Source organism: Xiphias gladius, chromosome 20 (genome assembly GCF_016859285.1).
Source record: "Xiphias gladius isolate SHS-SW01 ecotype Sanya breed wild chromosome 20, ASM1685928v1, whole genome shotgun sequence".
Taxonomy (NCBI): Eukaryota; Metazoa; Chordata; class Actinopteri; order Istiophoriformes; family Xiphiidae; genus Xiphias; species Xiphias gladius.
The window spans coordinates 2585702-2608668 of record NC_053419.1 but is presented as its reverse complement, the minus strand read 5'-3'; the positions used below and the strand labels follow the sequence as shown (position 1 = coordinate 2608668).

Genomic DNA, 22967 nt, shown 5'->3' with positions numbered 1-22967 from the left:
TTCCATAGCACAAAACAGCTCCGAGTTCAGCCTTCACCAGTGTGATCACTTAATTTTCACACAGTGACCTTCACTTCCATTCTCACAGATTAATTTATTACCTGCGCCAAGGAAGTTATATTTTCACCCGTGTCTGTTTGTTAGTTCACTTGTCAGCAGGATCATGCAAAAAGCACCAGGCCGATTTACACCGAATTTGGTGGAGGGATGGGGCATGGGCCAGGGAAGAACCAATTACATTTTGTGGCAGATCCAGATCATTTACGATAAATTTGAAGTTTTTTTCCTTGGAGGTCTGGTGTATGTTGTTTGACATTGGCCCTGGCAGAGGTTAGTGCTCTACTGAGTGCCATTCTAGTTCATTTACTTAATCTGACTGTTTCATTTGTTTAGTTGAATGGATGATTTCCATTTATTGATTGTTATCATTTATTAAAACAAACAAATCTTTTCCCAGTATGCACTGGGGTGAAAGGTGGTTACAAAGTCACATAAATAACACAAACTCTTTAATTGGTTGAATAAATCAAATGCACCTTTAAAAAAAAATGGGTCCAGTTTGTGAATGTTTACAGATGTCTTTTACAGTCTCCTGTCAGGCTCTGTTATTTTCTACCTCTGTTTTCGTTTCTAGTCAGTGTTGCCGTAGCAACATCGAACCCAAACACCAAACAAAGACACAGCTGAAAACTGTAAATGTGTGTGTGTGTTATGCACAACTGTGTGTGTGTGTGTGTGTGTGTGTGTGTGTGTGTATGTGTAGTTATGTAACAGGCAGTAACTCTTTGAGTAAGCCAACAATATTACCAGAAAGAGAGGGAAAGAACGAGGGAATGAGAGAAGAAGCAAACCAATCAGAGGGCAGAACACAGGCATGTCAGCCACTGAGACTGATGCAGGGTTCATAAGGGCTGGATGGTAGAGATGGGAAAAGTTCCCATGTTTGTGGATTGCAAGCATTAACATTATTTGACAACTCAACACAGTTAATGATTGAAGAGTTGGTCATATAAAGGTTAAAAATCCTCTGCACTGACAACAGAGCTTCACATCTATTAAATTTGGGTTCGCTTGCCCTGAACCATCGACTTTGGATGAGGCGAGGCATCCACGTTTTCACCAATCTGAGTTTCCAGTCATAACGGAACCTCTGATATGACATGAGCAGCATGAGCACAACAGTTTGCAGTCACAAATTCCCAGAAAGTATTTACAGTTTGTAGCGCTAAAAGAACAAAATAGTTAAGGTTTTGTAGTCCTTTTTCCTTTCATCTCAATATAGAGGCACTACTCCCTCAGTAGTGCCTCAGAACTATTTGCAATACTAGGCACATTTCTAATTTGTTCAGTGATTCAAACAGGTCAGCTGTCATGCTCATTCTAAACTGTTTCCCCTAATTGGCTTAACATCGCACTAAACAGAGCTTTTTAGGTGAGATTACGAATGGGGACATCCCCTCACATAGCTACCACCTAGCTACATCCATGAAAATAGTGACAGAAATAGCGACAAGAGTGGATGACATTGAGGCAGCCGTACAAGATGTTGTAAGTCAACTTACAGAAATAAAAATTATTTTTATTCATTTATTTGAGCTTTATGAAAAACATGAGGTTAACTGCTTCTAAGAACAGCTACTACAGCTCTTGTTTTCACTGAAAATGACATGGAGAGACAGGATGGATACATCACTCGTTACTGATTGGTTACGGCAAACAAAATGAGATGCCTCCTGTTCACAGAGAAATCAGCTAACATAAGCACAATATCAGGCTAACTCACTGACGTGGAATGAAATGACAATTCAGTCTGATTATCAGGACACATCAGAAACAGCAGTGTGGAAACCCCCTCCCACTCTGACCTTCCCCTTCATGGCATGGGCTACTTCCTGTGTGGGTGAATCTACACAGGAAGCCAGCTAACCTGTGGCAAATCCTTCTCATGAACAAATACAGAGGAACGCAGCATGACATTGCAACTTTCTAACCTGAATAGTTTGAAATGTGTGATTTAACTCTAAGTTTTTCTAAAGAATAAGCTTATTTCTTTGGTAACTCAGTGATTTGTTACTTACTGCATTATGATAAATATTTCTTTTCTTAAAAAATTCAAAGTCATTAAACCCTTCAGTCTTTGCTTCCCTAACCTTAATCAACTGAGTCTCAGTCCCAGGTAGTACAAATGTGATTTAATTCTGCTTTGTATCACAGACCTGCGTTCGGTGTATTGCCTGAGTTTTTCAATGATCAGTCACAATGTGAACAGATTTTCTTCATCGCGGCAGGGTGAAGGTTCTGGAGCCAGAAGATCCTGCAGTAGGACAGATGCTGCAGGCAGTCTGACAGTGCAGCTAATGACACTTTTTTGATGGAGAAGGTGAAGCAGACTCTGCTGTCAGTCGGCTGCTGTCAGACAGTCAGATCTCATCCTTTCATCAGATCCTCACTGACATTTACCATGTTGTATCATTTCTCCCCCGGAGACCTAATCGCATCAAGAAATCCACCCTCACCTCAGTATGACATCACTGCTCAGGGCAGCAGGTGGGCTTAGTGACGCCTCAGGTGAGTCTCATGAATATTTAATGAGGCAGAAAGAGGGATTGAAGGAAGATCCCTGATTGGACCAGATCCTGCGATCTGACCTGAGGTCAGCTGCAGAGCAGGAGGCTGAGAGTAATCTGATTTACATATCTGTCACTGAATTTCTCTTCTTCTCCCCGACATTCTTGTGACGCCGAAACACTACTGATCTCTAACTCAAATAGTGCATCCTCAGGTTGACTCTTTTTTGACAGATCATAGTTTCAAGTGGTCACACAGGAAGAAAGAGAATCAGAATCAGAAAAATTGCTTCTTAAAAGCAGTAACAACATCCTGAGGACGTTCGTGTGTCCTATCAGTGGTAGACGAAGAATTCAGATCCTTCACTTAAGTAAAAGTACTAATGCCACCATTATACTATTATATAATATTAGATTATTATTACTCAGTTTTAACATGTAGGCGGCATTTTACTGTTGTACTTAGCTGAGGTAAAACTATTTTGTAACTACTTTACTGTATATACAACCAATAGTTGGACAAAACAAACTTTAAAAAAACATGAAATATAAACAAATTCTCAAAATACTCCAGAGACCCAATTGAGAAGGTGCAACCATGAACTGTTTGGTATTTTTTCATGATAAATAACTTTAAGTTATTCTGTCAATCAACTAATTGATTAATTGACTAACTGTTTCAGCTCTAATTGTATATACTGTTGGGAAATTTAATCTATTACAGTGCATCCCAAGTTCTTCATATGTTTTGTATGTAAAATCAGAATTTGCAAAAGTAATGAATACAAGACTAAAATAAATGTAGTTGGGTAAAAAGTACAATATTTCCCTCTGAAATGTATTGGGATAGAAGTAGAAATTCCTTTAGCATGAAAATAAAATATAAGTATACTTTACTTGAGTATATCAAATTTGTACTTAAGTACAAAACGTGCAAATGGACTGCACTTATATAGTCCTTTATCAGTCTTATCAACCACTCATAGCGCTTTACACTACTGCCACATTCCCACATTCACATACACATTCGTACATACAGCGCTTTCTATACATACACACACACAGTCACACACTGATGATACATCGGGGGCATTGTTGAGTATCTTGCCCAATTAAAGCAGTTCAAGAGAAGCTTGAGCTGGTCTGCCTGACTGTCTCCAGCATGTTATTCCCGAGCTAAAGGTACCTGACTGCAGAGACCTGGTCTCCACTGGTTTTCAGCCAGATGACAGTTTATTTATTCTTTGCGGATACAAAAGATTTTTTGAAAAGAATTTGTGAAATGTTGTAAAGGTGCAGGAAGCAAGATTGGACAACTGCAGTCGCATGGCAGTCAAAATTAAGCCCGGTCTCAAAGATTTCTATGGAATTTAATTGCAGGAAGAGAGAGAACCTATGTGTGGGAAACTATGATTAATGGCAGAGTCTGGACACATGTAAGTGTCATAATCAAAAGTCCCAATTTATTATGAAATTTCTCTTACTGGATTTTAAAATTTCCTGTAAAAAAGTATCACAGTTTGGTGTAAAAAAGTAATCTTTTCTTTTGATTTGAAGGTCTCGGTTTTCATCCAAAAAGTGGCATAAGGCAGCTTGAGTGTTGGACTGAAGGTTTCTAAGCTGACAACATGTAAAACTACAATAATAGGTACTGACGTTCAACTGTCAACACTCATTTATTCACAAACATCTTTATTTTTAACAAACAGAAACGCAGAGAAACAACAAGACAGCGAACACACCAATACTGCTTGTTCTGTGTCTGTGTGTGTGTTTGTGTGTGTGCGTGCGTGCGTGCGTGCGTGCGTGTGTGTGTGTGTGTGTGTGTGTTGAGGTGTGGGTGGAGGGGGTATTAGTCACCAGAAATGGCACAGAGCCTCTCTCTCAGTAAGTGGGTCACTCCATCTGGAGTAGAATATGGAAAAACAGCAACACAACGTTTTCTACCAAACAGTTAAACACAAAAACTTGGTTCTGTTAGTCTGAAGTCAGTACAAAGTAAAAACAGTAGGGGCTGTAAAACCTTAACCAAACAGCTGCTTAAAACACTTGTTATCTTTCAGATTCACTTTTGCAGAAGATTTAGCCACTGGCAAAAAAAAAAAAAAAAGGTATACGGAGTTTCTGAGAGTACTACCTTTGTGAGAGGTAGAGCCAAAATGTTGCATTTTTCTGGATTGCTTGGTAAATCCTGGTGAATCTGCCAGTGGGTGAGCTCTACAATAATACACAATGAAACATGCTGTCTGCTGAAAAAAGGGAAATGTTACTAAAACCACTTTAAAACTAGTTTAAAATTTGACGAAAAGAAAAAAATCCCAACTCTCTTGCTAGGGGTCCCTTACTAGATTTTGCATGGGCTTTCCACTGCATGTCTTGGTCTTCCTCAGCAAATGGAGGTTTGTATTTGTGGAGAGCCCCATTAGATTGAACCAAAGTGCATTAAATGACACCTGACTATTGATATCTACTCTCCATCTGCCGAGGAAGACTGGGAGATGTGTTTAAACTCTGGGAAAGGCTTGTAAGTGGACCTTAAGTTGTTGTTGTTGTTGTCGTCATTGTTTTTGTTTTAAAACACGGTCAAAGTACAGTTTCCAAGAACAAGAATAAACTTTCACACTTAAGTTCAAAAATGTGAACACCCTTTCTGATATGCCATGCTGACTGAGTCTGTTTTCTAAGTGCAGTTTTTCTGTTTATTTGTTGAAAGTTCGCGAATGTCATGAAATTTAGCACAAAATATATTGTTGGTTGAAATGTGCTACCTCTTTTGAGGTCTGCATCGTTTGATTGAAGGTTTTATTTTTAACTGAAGAGTTTTTACTCTGAGAACAGCTGGACTTTTTCTGGACTGACCTGTGTGTTTGACTGATAACAGTCTGACTGATGTATCATTGAAGGATTCCCATAAACACTGTCATTAACATAGATGACTCAGTTTGGCTCCATCCTCAACAACAAAACAAAGATGAGTCCAAAATTTGACCTGTTAGGTCTCTGTCATGTTGAACTGCCTTCTGAGACTTCAATCTTGAGTCAGTCTTCGATTTTTAGCCAGAAATGTGAGTTTTTTTATGCCCTGACTCTTTAGTAGAAGGTAGAATTTCTCAGTAATCTTACAATTTAATATCAAACTTTGATTAAACATGGGGATGCTAAAAATGTCATAAACCCAAGTCTGCGTTTATGAATCAACATTTCTGTTTGTGTAGACATTTCTGTAAAATTCCCAGATGAGTGTGAGTTCCCTCTTGACGGAAACTGACACACAAGCACATTAACAGCATGTCAGCATCTGATTAAACACTGTATCACCTCTTGTGTCATAGCTAATCATCAGGTTGTAACATAGGAAAAGTTCCAAATGTGTTTGTTTAGTACAAAGAATATATATGAGTAAAAAAACAAAACAAAACAATTAAATACAAACACACACACACACACACGCACACACATAGAGACACACACACACACACACACACACACACACACACACACACACACACACACACACACACACACACACACACACACACACACATATACATATACATAGTTAAACAGTATGTACTGGATAAATATGGTGAATAGCTGCTTCAGTTCTGCTGCTCCGATTCACTGAGAGAGAAATCACTTCATCCTTATACTCATTGAGTTAAACAAGTAAACCACTCAGAGGTGAAACTGATAGATACACTATTAAGCCAAAAGTATGTGGACAGCCGTGTACTTTTGGTCTGAGAATGTTTTTGATGGCTTGTGGGCCCTTAATTCAAATGAGATCAATGAGAGTGGACCCAAACAATTAAGTTATTGGCTGTAAAACCAAAGCAATGAGCTGAAAAACTCTAAAACCCCCTGAAGAGCTCAGGGGAACTGCTGAGTGAGGTGATAATTCTCTGTGGCTTTGTCATTTCAAGCGACCCCCTTCACATACAAAGTCATTCGATATACTGTTAGTATGAAAATATTTATTATAGCAGCTAAGTGAGGCTTTTCAAATTTGCAGTAGAGGAACCACAGAGGTTAAATGTATTCATTAGCCTGAATTTATAGTTTACATAAATGTGTGGGGACAGTATTCATGTCATCAGCTGGCGGCCACTGTCATTCTTTTTGCTGTTTTTCTTTTAGTATTTCAACATGCAGAAGAAGCTCTACATTTAATGATAGAATAAAATATATTTTTCAAAGATTCCAGAAATGTGAATTTGATATTTTATGGTGTCCTAGGTGCTAATTGAGACCTCCTTTGTTTTGCACTCTGGTCTACGCCCTTTTCTACCAAAATCAATTTTCCAACAGTTTTTGCAACCTTGCAAAGATTTTCACCACTCCTCCCTACAAATTTTATCCAATCATAACCAATCTTAATCTATGCAGAAGGGTTCAAAGCAAACAAATTGTCAAAAATGTCAAAGTTTCGAAGACAATTCTTCTTCTATTCTGAAGTGAGACAAATTTGACTTTGGAATAATGAAGTATCTATAAATATAAAGAGTCTCAGCCACTAAATTCCTTACAGTCATCATCGATGAGAGCATAAATTGGAGAGAAAACATCAATCCATGTCAGTAATAAAGTGATCAGATCTATTGGTATTGTATTATCAGGACAGTAAGGTATTTTGGGGATTATATTTCCACAACCTTCATTATTATTGTTTAATCTGTCCTTACTTCACATATTGTAACATAGTATGGGCAAGTACATTTTGTACAACCCTTCATAAAATCTTCCTCCAACATAAGTGCTTTGTTAGAATTGCAACCCACTCAAATTCTTCTCTCATCAACTCCTTTATATCTGGAAATTCCTCTTCTTACAATGTGTGATATTACTGTTTCCAAAATATGTACTTTTATATACAAGATACAGTTCAAAGAGGGAAATGTTTCACATCATTTCAATTTTCAATCGGTAAAGGAACTCTTGAGACTCTGTCTCATTTTACAGTATAGTGTGACAGACAGTGACATACATGCATACTTGCTTTATATTAATTAGGCTGAGGTATTCAATAAGGCCTTCTGTTTTTTTCTTCCTCTTCCTGTGTGATAGATGAAAAGCTATGATCATGAGTTTAAGTCAAACAATAATGGTTCATTTCTCAGAAACAGAATCAACTTTATTGGCAAAATATCTTTGTTAATACAAGGAACCTGACTCCGGGTTCCGGTGGCTCAATGAACTCACACACAGTACACAGTACCAATAACAATGTTCAGACAGATGAAATTAGTTTGGTGGTTATCAGCAAAGGCAGGGATGAAGGCAGGACTGCTTTGTTGGGCGGTGATGAAGGGATGATCCATCTGGAGGTCGAGCAGGGGGCCAATGGTTGAAGGCAGGTCCCCTCAGGAGGCAGAGCTAGGTACTGGGGTCCAGAGGAGTTGGCCAGTTACAGCAGGCCTCGACTGGCTGACGGCTGACGCTGAGAACCAGACGCAATTGAGTATGGCAACTAGAACATCGGGCAGGCAGCCTGATGATCGGGCTGGTTGTCGTTGGCTGAGACGACAGCATTAGGAGCAGGCTCATTGGTGGTGGCAGAAATGACGGCCAGATGATGGTCTTGGAGGTCTGGCAGTGTTTCAGCGGGGGCTGCTGAATGGATTTATGGCAGGCTGTCAGTGGGTTTGGCCGACTTGGAACCAGAAGTAAGTGTTAGCCAGGCCGTTGACTGGGAACCAATCGTGGACTTGGCCAACTCAAGAACAGCTTCAAGAACAAGCGGGACATCAACCTGGATGGCAGACTTAGGAAAACACTCAGGAACTGATGAAATGTTGACTGGAACAGCCGGCTCAGGAACAGGCTCAGGAACAGATGGGATGTCAGCCTGGCCAGGCGACTCAGGAACATGCAAGACGTTGGCAAGATGGATGACTCAAGATCTGGCTCGGGGTCTGTCTGGGCATCGATCGTGGTTCTGGGTAGTGGAGGCCCTAGGTTGCTGGACAGCTGAGTCTCATCATGGCGTCGGTAGTAAAGATGAGCACATCTTCTTCTGTGGCCTCCATGGAACCCCTTGAAAATGGCCTTGAAAGATGACTGCTGGATGTCAGGCTGGCTCCGTGAACAGTTAATAGAAGGCTCAAAGGATGTAAGGCTGATGTGCAGCAGGGTAGCCGGCTCACAACAGGAAGAGTGCAGGCTCACAAATCCAAGCCTTATCGACTGGAGTGCACGCTGAGACGCAAGCTGAAGGATAATGACTGAGAGCACCTTGGTGGCTTGCATGGTGGAAGCTAGCAGGCCGGAGGCTAGCCGACTGGGGTCCTGGCTGGTGGCCAGAAGGCTAGTGGCTAGGCAACTAGGAAGCAGGCTGGAGGCCATGGCCATACCCACCTTTGAGGTCACCGAGATCCGGACATCAGTATTTTTTTGAGCTGTATACAATAAAAAATGTGAAATATTTGCTTAAAATAACTCTACTTTGGTGCTGCAAAGATATTATACAACACCAGGATAACCAACTTTCTCATCTGATCACCAGCGTCATTGCTTGCATGTGGGTGGAGTCAATGATTCAATTCAATTTTAATTCAATTCAATTATATTTATAGAGTGCCAATTCATAACGGAGGTTATCTCAGGACACTTTTCATATATAGCAGGTCTAGGCCGTACTCTCTATAGTTATATTTACATAGACCCAACATTCCCCCATGAGTAAGCACTCATGGGGGAAAACTCCCTTTTAACAGGTTGAAACCTTGAACAAAACTCGCCTCATGGAGGGTGGCCATCTGCCTAGACCGGCTGATGATCTTGTCGTTACTACAAGATCTTTACCCAACTCTGTGGTTCTTTGATTATGTCAAAAAAACCAGACTGGCAGTTGGAACCACGTGATACAGGTTACTAGAGAATTTTACTAATGGACTTCTTGTAATTCAATGTCATTCATTCCCAAACATCACTGGACAAATAGCTCCTGTGCAGTTATGCAACATTAAACAGTGGCTGTCCGTCATGATGCCAGGTAGTTAGTTTCACTTGAGCTAATTAACTAGCTAGCTACCTGACATTAATTCCATACATCAGATGTCAGACTGATAAACTTTCAACAAAAGTTGAAGGCTTTTCTTTCAATTTATCTTGTGTACAAAATACATAGGGACGCTTAAATGAAGCGTCCCTATGTATTTTCATTTGCCCTGCAATATTATCCTAGCGGATTTGTATATAAATATCATTTGAACCTGTGTTTACTTTCTTCTCTGACACAGATGAAAATGAAAAGACTGACAATCAAAGCTCAGGGTTGGGAAGGGAAGAGATACAGGACGGGATGAGGAGTCTGAGAGAAAAAGAAAGAGAGAAGCTGATGGGGACGAGAGAGGAAGAGCATGTGCTGCCTGGATTAGATTAGCATTATGTCCCTGTGCTGTTCAACACAAACACTGACTGACCTGATCACATTCAAACAATGTAGGCCTAACTACCTCAAAGATATATGCTCTTTGGTAGTTATAGTGGAACCTATATGCTCAATATCAACAGCAACATAAACCTGGCACAATTATAGTGTCATAATATGGTATTATTGTATAAATATATAATAGTATAAAACAAATTTTGCTTATGTTTTTGGAATGTTTGAGACACATTTCTGTAATTCCCACGTATGGGTTTTTAAAACTATTGTTATCCAATTTTTGCCTTCCTTGATGTACATATTGATGTACATATTTTTTCAGGGGTATGCCACCAAACCCCCCTAGCAAGCTTAGATTTTAGACCTCTGTATTTCAGAAACCCTGTATACAGCCATGCTGGAGGCTAGCAGGCCAGAGGCTAGCCGACTGGGGTGCCAGGCTAGTCGACTGTGGTGCCGACTGAGAAAAACTTCCATCTGTTGAAGGCTAACTCCTTGGCAAATTCAGGGTCCTGCTTCCAAGGATACATTAAGAAAAAGTATCCTTAGTCACGTCAAAGTCCTCGCAGGTAAATGGCAGGCCGAGAAGAAAGTTGTCTGCTGTGTCCATGTTAGGTCAGAACGTTGTGTTACGGTTGCTGGTGCCAGCACAGGTATGGGGGACCCAAATGCAGACACACAGACAGGCTTATGCAGTGAAGTTGCTTTATAGGCGAAATAAGAAGAAATAAGAGGTAGATATGGAGACAGAAAGAATGTCTGGGGAAATCCTGTGGGTGGATGGAGTGTGACTGATCACAGAGGCCAAAATAAAAGGGCAGAGACAGGAATAATAAGAGTAGGGATGATAGATTCAGGGGAGACAGACTAATGTTGTAACATTAAATTCTGAAAGAAAAGCAGTAAAAATTGCCAGGTCCTAATATTTCTCCAACATCGTTGTAACAAACTTTCATAACTCTAGAGTCCTTTTCAAAACCAACGATTCCATAATTAATCTTCCTTCCAGTCAACAAACTAAAGCCTCCCCTATTACTGTGAACAATTTCTGTCCTTTTTTGCAAACAAAATAAAAGAAATCAGAATCCAGATCAGTCGTGTCACCAGTGATACCACTGTATATTATGGCCCCACTGACTGCCAGGTTTCTGAAGGTTTTTAACGGTTTTGGTCCCACAGTTTTATCCATTGTAAATAGCTCTCTATCCACTGGCTGTGTTCCCTCCTGTTTTAAGCATGCAGCAGTGTGCCCATTTCTCAAAAAACTGAGCCTTGACCCTACTGACTTTATTCATTTCAGACCCATTTTCAAATGACCATTTTCTTTTAGGGTGTAAGTTTTTTTATTTAAAGTCGATTACTCTTATCAATAATCAGAAGATCTTTGATCAATTTCAATTGCGTTTCCACTCACATCATAGCACTGAAACTACTCTCATAAAAAATACTAATAATCTTTTATTTTCAGATGATGCAGGAGATTGTTCAGATTTTATTCTCCTCAGTCTCGGCTTAGCTTTTGACACGGCCGATCATTCTTTTATTGGATTGCCATGCAGGGATACTGTCTTGGACTGGTTCAAATCCTCGTCAACTTTTTTGTTTGTGGACAGTGATGCCTCCTCTTCAGCAGCCCTCCCCCAGCCTGTGTTCTTCCTTAAAGCTCCATTCTTGGCGCCCCCCTCTTCTGCATTTTTTCTTTTCTTATGTTGTACTGTTAATGCGGCAGGGACAGAGGGGTGTCCAGGGATAGCACGAGCCCTTCCTGACATCTGATTGGCTGCTCTTGATGCCACCAAGGTGATAAGTAGTTAGCTTATTAGTTACATTCTTTACATCAGCACCATACTTTACAATATGAAACTACATGGTAACGACTCTGTATAATGCAGTGCTATATGTAGGGATGCATAAAAAGGGTCATGATTAGATAATCATGAAGTAATGAGGGACTACTCAGTAACTACTCAGTAAACTGCTTCACTTTACTTGGGGATGCACAAAAAGGGTAACTAATGATTAAGTAATTAGTAATGAATGGCTCCTTACTGGTTTGTGACATTCAGCAGCTGATTCAGAGTAAATCAGGAAGGACTTATGGAGGAAGTTGTCATTACTCTGTTTCACTGATGCTAGTCATTACTTAATGATTCATAAATATAGTTACCAAGTGCTCTAATGACTCATCATTATCTACCATTAAGTCAGTTTGGAATTATTCTGGAACTACACATTAACAAGTCATTAATTATTAGGTCATTCCTGATTGGTTCCTCACTCGTTCCTCCGTAACTAGTCAAATTTTTGTGTACTGTTTTGTAATTTTTCTTGTTTCTTGTTGGAGAGTCAATCAAATGACCATGAAGAGATGCAAAACAGCCACAGAGAGACACAAGACACCTACGGAGAGAAACAGTCTGGAAGGGTAAGGAGCCTTTTACATGTCTGTGTCCGATGGCCCATATTCTCAAATGGCTCCAAGGCTGTAGGCCATTGGAGTTACAAGTAGCACCTTTTATTATAAGTTCATATTAGAATAGTTAAAGTTTTTTCCGATAGAGATGCAGCACACTGTGTGCGGACATGTTTATTGATCCTCTCCCTTTTCAGGTCGTAATGCCTGCACACTGATTTTCATTGTATATTATTTGTACGACATAAGTCTAGAATGTTCAACTGTCCACATATCCTTTGGCACCATTCCTCTTAATAAAGGTGTATTTTCATAATATATTTATTTCCATATAAATATTTTCCTGTACTCACTGTAATAATGAGTTAATAGTTTCTTATAAAAACCCCGAAGGAGATCTGCAAGTTTGATTATTTCATCAGGATTCACTCATTTGGTTCTGTCATGTATCTCATTTTAAATTAAAAACAGCTTCATAATGAGGAAGTATATGATGTACTTTCTAATTACAATAATCCCCCAAATTTCTCAATATGAAACCAACATTTGTTTTACCTGAAATCTTGGCAGTTTAAACATTGAATTTATGTTTTAACAGATTTTTAATCCCTTTATTTGAAATTTTGGATACCTTGCTGAAATCAGCAAGTCAGGTGTTTAGGAAATTACATTTGTCATTACAACATGTCACTCCTATCATGTGGACACCTCATAACCATGAATTAACAAAAAGAATACCAACAGTGTGTGAATATTTCATCACTGATATATTGACACAAACGTCTCAACACAGTAGAACAACATGAAGAAAATAAACACATGTATGTATAACAAAAGATATTCATAATAAATAATCATAAAGTGTTTGATAAAATCAGATTTTACACATACACATTTCAGTATATTAATAACAACAACTTGTATACATTTGTACAAAAATAGAATCATTGGAGATGTCAAAAGCCTTGTTCAAGTAAAAAAAAAATAAATATTTGCTTGACTCTCACCAACTGTATTTCTGAAAGTCTCCCATGTTTATTATCAGACAGAAAACACATAACTGAAACTGTTTTTTTCATCCACAAGTAGTAATGATCTCTGATGTAATGCAATAATGTAAAAGTAGTGGAGTTATTTTTGTTCGCTCACAAAATATCTTATTTGTTTTACTTATTTGCAGTTATATGTTTTATCTGTCTGACAGCTGTAATATTAAAACTGTAACATGATATAGACATGCTGACTGGACAGTTAAGTCAGTGCAAAATAGAGTCAAAATATAGAAAGGGAACATTAGCTTCATGGCTAATGAAAATAATTATCAACACACTGCATGAACAACAACCTATTTACCTTATATTCTGTTTAAGGATTACACCACTGTGCTTAGATATTAAAGGCCGAATCTGATTTTTTTTTCACCATACACACTCACCAAGCACTTTATTAAGATCACCTGTACACCTGCTTATTCAAGCAATTATCCAATCAGCCAATCACATGGCAGCAGTGCTATGCATAAAATCTTCCAGAAATAAATCAGGAGCTTCAGTTAATGTTCACATCAAACATCAGAATGTGGAAAAAATATGATCTCAATGAATTTGACCGTGGCATGATTGTTGGTGCCAGATGCACTGGTGTGAGTATTTCTGAAACTGATCTTCTGGGATTTTCACACAACAGTCTCTACAGTTGACTCAGGATTGAAAAGCATCTCAGAATGAACAACACGCCCAACCTTTAGGTGGATGGGTTCCACTCTTGTCAGCCAAGAAGAAAGAAGAAAAATCTGAGGCTGCAGTGGACACAGGCTCACCAAAACCGGACAGTTGAAGACTGGAAAAACTTAGCCTGGTCTGATGACTCTGGATTTCTGCCGAGGCATGCAGATGGTAGGGTCAGAATTTGGGGTCAACAGCTTGAATCCATGGACCCAACCTGCCTTGTGTCAACAGTCCAGGCTGGTGTAGGTGGTGTAATGGTGTGGGGAATGTTTACTACCAGTATTAGTATGGCGTTCCTAATAAAGTGTTTGGTGAGTGTATATCTGAGATGTATACACAGAAATAACTAAAAAAAATAATAATAATAAAGTAAGAAAATGCAAAAGTGTGCAGTTATTAAACAGTAATGCACTCTTAATGCACTGGCAACATAGAACCCTGGTTTCTGATTGGTTGTCAGGTATCTGTTAAAATGATACATGTGAACATGTGAAACAAAGTTAAGGTCGACAGTTAAAATTACAGTTCTAAATCAGAGCTAGTAGTATATTAAACTGCAGATAAACATGGCAATGGTATTGATGTTTCAGGCTCCTTTAGAAGTTATCTCACTCAAGGACCTCTATAGCCTCCTAAAGGACCTCTCCAACATCCTCAAGGACATCAGAGAACTTACTGAAGAACCTCTACTACCCTCTCCAGGACTCCAGGAACACCCTAGACTGTCTCCGCAACCCTCTCAAGGACCTCAGGAGGCCGGTAGGATCTCAGGGGCCTCCTAAAGGATCTCAGAAAAACCCCCAAAGACCTCAGCAATGTCCTTAAGGACCTCAGGAGCCCCCTCAAAGACCTTTACCATTCCCTCAACAACCTCTAAAACCTCCTCAAGGATTTCTTCTCCTCCAGGACCTCAGGAACCCCCCACCCAAGAACCCCTCTACAACGTCCTCAAAGACATAAGGAACCCCCTGAAGGACCTAAGGATGTCATCTCCACACCGAGCATTATTTTCATATAAATGTACACAACCCAGAGGGTATTATTTTTCATACCTGCAGAGCTCTGAGTGGATTATTCCTCATATACATTTTGATGTACATTCAAGATCACAGACACCTTTTTCAAAGTGTTTTTACACTGTAAAAATATATCCAATTTGTCAAGTGATATTCAACTGTTTATTTTTGATTGCTGCAGGACCAGCAGCAGATTTATTTTTCTGTGTTTTAGAAAGTCGTGAAAATTGTGGATGCCCATTACCAGCAGGGGGTAAAATACTTTAGATGATGGTTAGAAGTGGGCTTCTTTATAACCTGTGTAAAACCAAACCAAAATAATTCACAAATGTCAATATTTTTTTCGAGTGTAAAAGGGTAACGGAATAACAGACATAATATTAACATTATTATCATCATCAGAATAATGAATATTACTCAATAGTCATATTTTGTTTGTGCAGTATAGTTATGAAATGAAAGTAAAGTATATATGAAATGCTTTACGTTCACAGTGACACTGACATTTTACATCTTTATTTATCTCCAATATTGTCTCTCCTGCTGCAGAAAAATATAAGTCAACAATCAGTCACAACTTAACTGTTTTAAAAAAAATCTAAATCTGCTGTTGAGTTTTAAGAGAAATTCTCTCATCACATCAGGATTTTATTCCACTTGTTGAAAAGTTAAAAAAATATTCAGATGTTAAAACCAAAGATTAAAACTCATTCGTTTGGATTTTTTTTCAAATGGAAAACATACAAAATAAATATGCACTGGTTTTGAACACGTTAACTGAAACCGTATGCAGTTGTCCTTGCTAGCAGATCTTAAATTGAACATTTCTTTCAGTCCTGTTCCCAGAAAACTCCAGAAAAATTGGGAAACGTTTTCACCAGCTGATAACTGAAACACCAAGCAGCTGGAAATCTTTGTAAATTGGTTACATATCTGCATTACCACACAATTAGATTATAGTGAAATAAAAGTAAAAATATCACAGTAATCAGGTTACAAAATAAACTGCAGCATTGGCTATTTGGAGGCAGGTGTTCACTGGATTTTGCAAAATTTTAGTAAAAACGTCTCAGATTAGTGTAAATTGTAACAAGAATATTCAATTTACAGCCCTGGCTCTCTAGTTAGAAGTTGTTTGATTACTTCACATCCACACAGATGACATCACTGATTTCACTTAACTTAACTTTCACAAGTTATTTTGATTATATTATATAAGCAATCTTCTTTACTCTGATTCAGTGAAATTTTGAATACGTTTTTACTATAAATTAAAAATATTTACCAGTGGTGGAACATAGTTTCCTCTGTTTCCAGGACAGTTTATTTACTGAGATGTAATGACATCTGAAAATAAAGTTGTCAAAATATTGTCATCATTTGGAAACTTGGAAATCTTTTTTTTCACAAGTCGAATAAATGTACTGTGTCTCTTCATGCACACAACTCTGAATGTCAAACTCTGCTGCGAAACAGTCTCTCTAAATTAAATCCGTTACCATATGTTGTTTAAAAATCCATGGTCAGAATTCAAAATCGTCCAAAGTTTGAACTCACTCACGTCAGGGATTTATCCCTTCTCTTGTCTCCTCTCTCTTCTAAACTCTGCCTCCTCTGGCTGGATGATTGACAGTGGTTTATGGGGACTGTCGGGCAACGTAACTCCCATTAAACATCCATCTGTCCAGTAGAGGCATCGTTGACACTGAGCCGCTCACTCTCTGCTCGCTCTGACCAAGAACACGAGTGAAATGCCAAAATTGTAAAATCGCTTATCAACTCACCCCTAATTCTCCTTGTGTCCTGCCTGCTCAGCAGCTAGAGTCCTCACTTCCTGTGCCTCCCCCTCCTCCTCCAGACTTGGTGGCGGCAACTGAGCCAACGGCGATCTGGCAGCCATTGGTGACGTGACTCATGACCTTCTGTTTGAGCTGAGCGACCTGCTCCCTCAGCATGGAGGCGGTGGAGGCCAGGTCTGAGTTTTGGTTCTTCAGAACCTTCACCTTCTCCTCCAGCCGTGATATCCGCTCAAGCTTCCGCTTGCGACACTTGGACGCTGCAATGCGGTTGCGGAGCTTCTTGCGTTCCGCTTTGATTCGCTCCTGTGTCTCCAGGTCGATCGGGGAGAGGGAGGGTGGGGACATGGGGTCTCCTGGTGGGTGAGGCACCTCAGGGACAGTCTGAGGGGCGTCCAGGCCTCGGGTGTGTGGCTGAGGGGCTCCACCTCCACCATTGCCTGAGCCACCACTATATGGTATCTGCCCCCCAGAATATGGCATCTGGCCCGGGTTGTAGCTGCTGAGGTTGGTGTATACAGGCATGTCACTTCCAGACATCATGTTCCTCTGGTAGGATGCCTGTAGGGAGACAGTGCAGGATGAGGACGGGGACATGGGTCCACCTCCCACCAGCTGGTTCTGCTTGTGAAGGTCTGCAAGCGCTTTGACGAAACCATCAGCAAATCCTTCTTGCTCGTTGGTGGCTTGGTTGCGATAGATGAAGGGGTTGGTGGAGTTGGACACGGGGCTGGTGGTGACCAGTCCCTGGTTGGACTGGATGATCAAGTGCTCCAGGTCAGGGGACGCCAGTTTCACCAGGTTCATGTCTGCTGAGGACCCTGCTGAGGATGCAGCTGATGTCATCAGGGAGTTGTTGCTGGCAAGCCCCAGGTTGTTGGGGTTCCCGCCCCTCCCCCCTGCTGCACCACCGCTGGGGAAGTGATGACTGCCCACCAATGACATGGCCTTCTTATTCATCAGCATCTTGTTTCCTGGGTAACGCTCGTATTCGGCGATCTGGCTGTAGCCGGGGACAGCAGGTGAGTCGTCATGGTAAAAAGGAGTTTCCATCTTGGCCGTCATTGACGAAGAAGCGTCTCAGAGGAAATCTTCATAATTAGATTAACCTGAATATCAGAGGAGATTGAAATGTTCCCCTGATGTCAGCAGCTGAAGGATGAAGGCGGGATGAAGAGAAGAAGAAACGAAGACAAGAAGAAGAAGAGAAAACGAGTCCCTGCAGGAAAAACAAAAATATTTGTTAGAGCAAGATGAGGACCAAGAGGACAGAGATTACTGAGGTGTAAACTGTGAAGTGGTGCTGACACGACTGATGCTGCTGCTGTAATTCTCTCTCTCTCTCTCCCTGTGTGTGTGTGTATGTCTTCCTGTATTTCTGTGCATGTTGTGCGTTATTTACTGTCTGGGGTGAGACAGAAGACAAATATCTGCCTCTGATTGGGAAATAAAGCTCTATTCTGTAATACTGTTAGTTCCGCTGTTTTCTCTCAATCTCTGTGAGTTGAATTCAGCATCATGAACGTAATGTTAGCTCTTAACTGTCCAGTTGAAAGTCTGGAAGCAACTACTAAGTGGACCTTAGTGGTGGAAAGGATCTTTATGCATTATTGTCTTTCTACTGTTCATATACTTTACTATTGTGTTTTAGATATTTATTCTTGTTCCATTTCATCTCCTTATTAGTTTTCTCAATTACTACATAATTAGTACATTATGAACTGTCCTCTTTTTCTTTTTAATTTTTACTATTTGCCTATCAATAAATTAAACAGGAAACATTGTTGCAATATATCCTTTAAATGTTCTATTAACATTCTGTCATGGTTCCATACAGTAAACAGTGTCAGGGAACATTCACTGATGGTTCCTTTGTGGTTATTTTTAAAATGTGAAGAACATTACTTGGAGGTTCCTGTGACTATACACAACATTTACATCACATTCACTTGGCAGATTCTTTTGTCCAAAGCAACAAAGCAACATTTCTTCTATGTACACATCTGGAGCTATGTATTTGGGGTTCAGTGTTTTGCTTAAGGACACACTGATGTGTGGACAGGAAATGGGGATAGTGTAAAACAGGCATCGGGAATGTGTATCGCGTTCATCTTTGTGTGTGTGCGTGATACATCTACAGATGGGGATGCACTTATAAATGCATTGCTCAATACTCCACGGGGACCCTTTGGAGTATGGAGCTTATTTAGTAATGTTCATTACTAAATATCTGAAACACAACATTAATTATTTAGTAGTAGTCATACTAAGTAACAACAATCTGTTTGATCAGGACTGTGTGGGTTTGGTTTGATCACGTTTTATTTCCAATATGAGCAAACAACCCCACGATTGTGATTCAGATGTTAGCAAACCTGACTGGATGATGGTGTATTGAAATATGTCAAATCAACTTTGTCAACACTAAGCAGACAATTCAAATACAGAAATCTCTCTGGCAGTAAAGTTTGTGTTCATGTAGGACTGCACCACTCACAATAAGTGAGAAAATATCTTTTCAGGGAAAATACTGTACTTTAGTACAGATCTGCGTGTTGCCTGACTGATATTTGACAATTTTAAAAAATCCACTTCTGATATATCTGTCAATATTCTTCTTTTCTTTTCTTTTTTTAGATATGCACAGAACATAAGCATTTTTCTACAATGATCGCTGATAATTGTTTTTATAGAATTGTGAACCATTTTACTGTTCAAAACGGAACAGACAGAGGTATACCATGACTTAATGTTCATGAAAATGCCAGCATAAATTTTAATGTATTTAAAAAGTTTCCATATCTTGGTATAAACGATATTGCAGCATGTTGACTATGTACAGCAGGAACATACATGGCTGAAAGTGAAAGTAACACTGCTGCTGGCTCTGCTGTGGAGGAGCTGGTTCCAAAAAAGAGCAACTTCTGTAATTTGGAAGTGGTGTGAGAACATTAAACAATAGGGTTTTTCCAGTTTTTCCAAGAATATGTTGCTACTGTAATCGATCCTCCTGTCAACAACTGGTTGTAAAAAAAATCTCTTCCTTGAGTGATTCCAACGTACATTAAGTGAAGTCCTTCTTTGTGCTTCAGGGGAAAGTGTCTGCTTGCTACTTAGAAAGGGACACTAACACAAAAAGGGAATTTTTGCAGAAAATGACCAGTTGATTTGTCTAAAGTCTGACTGCTTAAGCCTCATGTAGGACCTTTGGAATACGTTTTTACACAGAGCGAGGACTATAGATTTTGTTCTCCATTGCTTTAGTTGAAACTTCTCTAGGAAGGGGTTCTCCTCCTAGTATGAGGAGGAGAAACAATTACAGCAACCGAAAAACTATACATTACCATATGTGGGCGTGTGACTACTGTAAAATGAAAAAATGTAAACCTATTCTTTAACTTTGAGAATTAAAAGAGCAGGGGTTACACCACACACTCCACATACCAGTAACAAAACTGACCACGAGATGCGACGTGTGAGGATCTGACTCAGCTCAGGTCAGTCATCATCTCAAACATTTGCTTCGTGATAATGAATCGGAGCAGCGTGTCAGGAAAAAAGGAAAACTGAGTAAAGACAAAAGGCTCATCACTTATGGTATATTTATGAAGGGATGTATGAGGAAAATTTAACAGCTCATGCGGTGGAGCACCAAATTGATGTTAGTCTGAAAATCACCAGCTGGACAGCCACCATCAGCTGAGCTCAGTTAACAGACATGGTACCTCTGAATGGTTTTAAAGAGCCCCAGCTCTGACTCTCCGCTCCTCTAAAACAACCTGTGAGTCCACCACGTAACACAGAGGCAAAAGAGTTTTTCACATTGCCATACATTTTGTTATTGCAAAAGTGTCTTTAAACAATATCAAGATGTAATTTTATCGACCGCCTTGCCTACCACTAGTCAGTGCTCTCTGGTGGAGGAACCGCGTAACCGCAGTGTTTCGAAAATGACCTCCAACGTGTCAAGATTTCTTGCTACTTATTAGCGGACACATACAACAATAAGATATATGTTTTATTATATATTAACTGGTCTACTCTGAGGTACTTGTATTTTACTTGAGTATTTCTTATTTTTGCTACTTTATAGTTCACTACATTTCAAAAGGAAGTGCTGGACTTTTTATTCAATTTCACTGAGCTGGCAGCTGGAGTTTGCACATGATGATTATATATACAAAAAATATGATCAGTTAATAAAATTCGGTTCATTTTTAAAACGTACACTGCCCAACAGTGTGTTAAACACTGCAAACCACCTCCAGCAGCTACAACATTAGGTTAATGCAACAGTAGCCCAATAATAATCCAGTGCTCTAATGCCATATAATGTAAGCATTCATATCGCGTCACACAGTTCATTATTCACAAAAAAAAGGTTGTATAGGAATCACATCATCGTTTTCATGCTGATTGAAACAATAATTCATTAATTGATCATTAGTAATATATTTCCCTTCAGGAGATACAGTACAGTCACATTCACCTTGATAACCCCTCAGCAAAGAAGCTCTGACACTCTCATCTCTCAGGACTTCATCAAATGTTAAACCCGCTTTAAAGACGCCGAAGTTCTCGGTCTTGTGTCGAAGTCCGTTTCCTATAACCCCCCCCCCCCGTTAATGCTGAGTTTAGTTTAAGGCTTAAGGTTACAGCAGAGACAGCAACGGCACCGGCACAGCCGCTCCGGCAACTTCAGACTGGGATTAAACGGAGCGAGGCAGCGCAGCTGGAGCTGATGGATCAACGGCCATCCCCAGCTCACCGACGACCAGAACAGACACCCCAACCTCACACTATCACACAACCGCCCGATCCTAATGTGGACAGTGACAATGTGCGATGAAGGCTCATACTCACAGAGACGCGGGGAGCTGCTGAACGGTCCGAGGACAGACAGAGTGAGTCAGAGAGAGACAGTCAGGCTGAGCTCTCTCTCCCTCTCTCTCTCTCTCTCTCTCTCTCTCTCTCTCTCCCTCTCGATGACAATGTGACTCACGCTGACGTTTTCTGTCCATTAGCTTATTAGAACATTTCCTAATGAAGTCATTAATTTGCGTGGTCAAGTCTGAAACGTTACATTAATATCTGCTTTAACTTTCATTATATTTCAGTCTGACCACTTCAAGTAGAGCAGTTCAACTTAAATGAGCCCAGGGTTAGTTCACGTTCTCTGCTGAAACTGAGAACAACACAACCGAAATTGTTAAAAAATACATCATAATAATACGGGCCTGTGCGAAAATGATTGGGTACGGGATGGCACTGAACGTTACCTTTCACTTTGTAAGAGGCGAGGACCTGTCCGTCATTATTGATCTTTTCTCTGGACACTCCCCTTGACCAGGGAACGAGATGCCACACCCTGCCTAAAACATCCCGAAGCGACGTCCCACTATTGCTTGGTACGGTTCACTTGGCATTTTGCAATCATTGACTAAAAAAATGCAAAACTAAATTGAAGACGGTGGACTCCAGTCTAGAATTTGATATGTTGATGGAATCATAAATTTACATCGCCACCAAATTGGGCAATAGAAACCAATTTAGCAATTGATAACATTACAGCAACAATAAAAAAAAAAATCAGTCTTATTTACTGAATATAGTTATTTTTTTTAACCAAGAGTCATCACTGTCATCATCATCATCCTCCTCATCATCAGATACTAAAACTGTTCTGTGACTTTAACAATACTGGGTTCATTAAATCCCTCACCACCTCAGTAATTTTTATAATATATTTATAATTTTATTTCCCTACATGAAGGTCTAAACGCTTTTTCAAAGAATTTTCACATTGGCAGGAATATCATTGTCGTGTAAAAACACAAAGTCCCTTAAACTCATTTTAATTCACAAGAACTGTTTTGCCTTAAAAACAGCAACGCTCAAAGGTAAACAATGTTTTTAAAAACACAACGTGTAATTCATGTGTAGTAGTAGAAAGAGAACTCCTCGGGTCATTATAATCCTCCAGTTCCCTGAAACTATACAGAGGACATGACCTCTGTGACATCAGTGGTAACTCTTGCAATTGTCAACACACAAACAAGTG

General features: G+C 39.8%; 1 protein-coding gene across 3 annotated transcripts; it reads right to left on the bottom strand.

Annotated features, from left to right (window-relative positions):
- Nucleotides 1-14025: 14025 nt before the first annotated feature.
- On the bottom strand, nt 14026-21811 carry june (JunE proto-oncogene, AP-1 transcription factor subunit). 3 transcript variants are annotated; one of them, XM_040156638.1, is made up of 2 exons: nt 21770-21811; nt 14026-18125 (listed from the first exon to the last, which is right to left on the bottom strand). In XM_040156638.1, exon 2 carries the CDS (start codon nt 17969-17971, stop codon nt 16922-16924), a length of 1050 nt encoding a protein of 349 aa, XP_040012572.1. In that variant the 5' UTR covers nt 17972-18125; nt 21770-21811; the 3' UTR covers nt 14026-16921. The 3 variants fall into 3 exon arrangements, with proteins under 3 accessions (XP_040012572.1, XP_040012574.1, XP_040012573.1); XM_040156640.1 differs by having other exon boundaries at nt 14026-18058; nt 21770-21803; XM_040156639.1 differs by lacking the exon at nt 21770-21811 and adding an exon at nt 20351-20443.
- Nucleotides 21812-22967: the final 1156 nt, after the last annotated feature.